General features: G+C 56.9%; 1 protein-coding gene across 1 annotated transcript in view; it reads left to right on the top strand.

The window, feature by feature from the left end:
* Positions 1–156: 156 nt before the first annotated feature.
* Positions 157–1,069, top strand: part of ZFYVE27 (zinc finger, FYVE domain containing 27) — a gene marked incomplete at its 5' end in the record, with an annotated part of 3,134 nt that continues 2,221 nt past the window's right edge. The window contains 2 exons of the mRNA XM_008944952.1: positions 157–269; positions 994–1,028. Coding sequence (XP_008943200.1) covers positions 157–269; positions 994–1,028 — 148 coding nt within the window. The remainder of the gene's footprint in view (positions 270–993; positions 1,029–1,069) is intronic.

Genomic DNA, 1,069 nt, shown 5'->3' with positions numbered 1-1,069 from the left:
TGCGGTGGGCCCAGCGGGGGGAGAGGCCTGGGCAGGCCTGCGGAGGTGTGTTTGGTACTTGAAGAGGGCAGGTGGAGGGCCAGGTGAAGGAGCGGGGTTTCTGCTCTTGTGTCAGTTGATGTGTGTTGACCGCAGTGTCCTGCTGCTCCTTCCCAGGTTTTATGGGGCGCTGCTGGGCTCTGTCTGCATCCTCTACCTGATGCCCCTCTGCTGGGCCCTGGCCATCCTCAACAGCACCCTCTTTCTGGGAAACACTCAGTTCTACCAAGGTAAGAGAACCCCTGGAAGTGGCCTGTTGTAGGATGGGTTGGGGAAAGACTCTCAGAAGCCAGGGATCCTTTCGTGGACCTCTTCCCAGCACCCTGATGTGAGTCCAAGAGTTCTCTGTCTAGCTCTGCTTTGGGACCTGAGTCTCCCCAGTGGCAATGATGGGATGGTGCTCAGCAGCCCAGGTTGGGTGGTGGGGTCCTGGGGCTCAGCTGTGAGAAGTGAGAGTCTCTCCTGTTTTGTGTCCTGGCCTGGATGCTGTTTCCTGCTCTCCTCTATGATGGAGCAAGCCAGGACCTGGCAACACAGCCTGCCTGTGAGCATCACCACCCCTCTCAGTCCTTGACTCTGCTCTGTCAGGCTTGAAATGCTCTTGGTGCCTGTGGCAATGTGTGACACAGGTTTGAAAACATGCTGTCAGAGGGGAGGAGAAGAGCTGAAGGTGTGGCATGTGCCGGAGGAGAGTTGGATGAGTCCTGTGTGGCTGAGTCATGACTAAGGCCTCTGCTGTTCCCTGTCCTGAGTTGAAGCAGGTCGTGGTTGATTCCTTGCTGACTTAACTTTGAGGTGTGAGCAGAGGAGGGCTCAGGGTACCTGATCAGTGAAGGTCATATGTGCCAATATGACCTGGAGACCTGGAGATTGGTTCTTCCAGCTGGCTTTGGCATGGTGGGGCTGGGAGAAGGGAAGTGTCACCCCGCCCCAGCCGCACTCCCCTGTTACCAGTGATAATGGAACTCAAGGCCTCGATTGAGCAGTGTGTGGGCACCAAACCCCTCGAGAGCACTCCAGAGACTGCTGA

The sequence above is a fragment of the Merops nubicus genome, unplaced genomic scaffold, assembly GCF_000691845.1.
Source record: "Merops nubicus isolate BGI_N331 unplaced genomic scaffold, ASM69184v1 scaffold38747, whole genome shotgun sequence".
Taxonomy (NCBI): Eukaryota; Metazoa; Chordata; class Aves; order Coraciiformes; family Meropidae; genus Merops; species Merops nubicus.
This window is presented reverse-complemented; position numbering and strand designations above follow the sequence as displayed.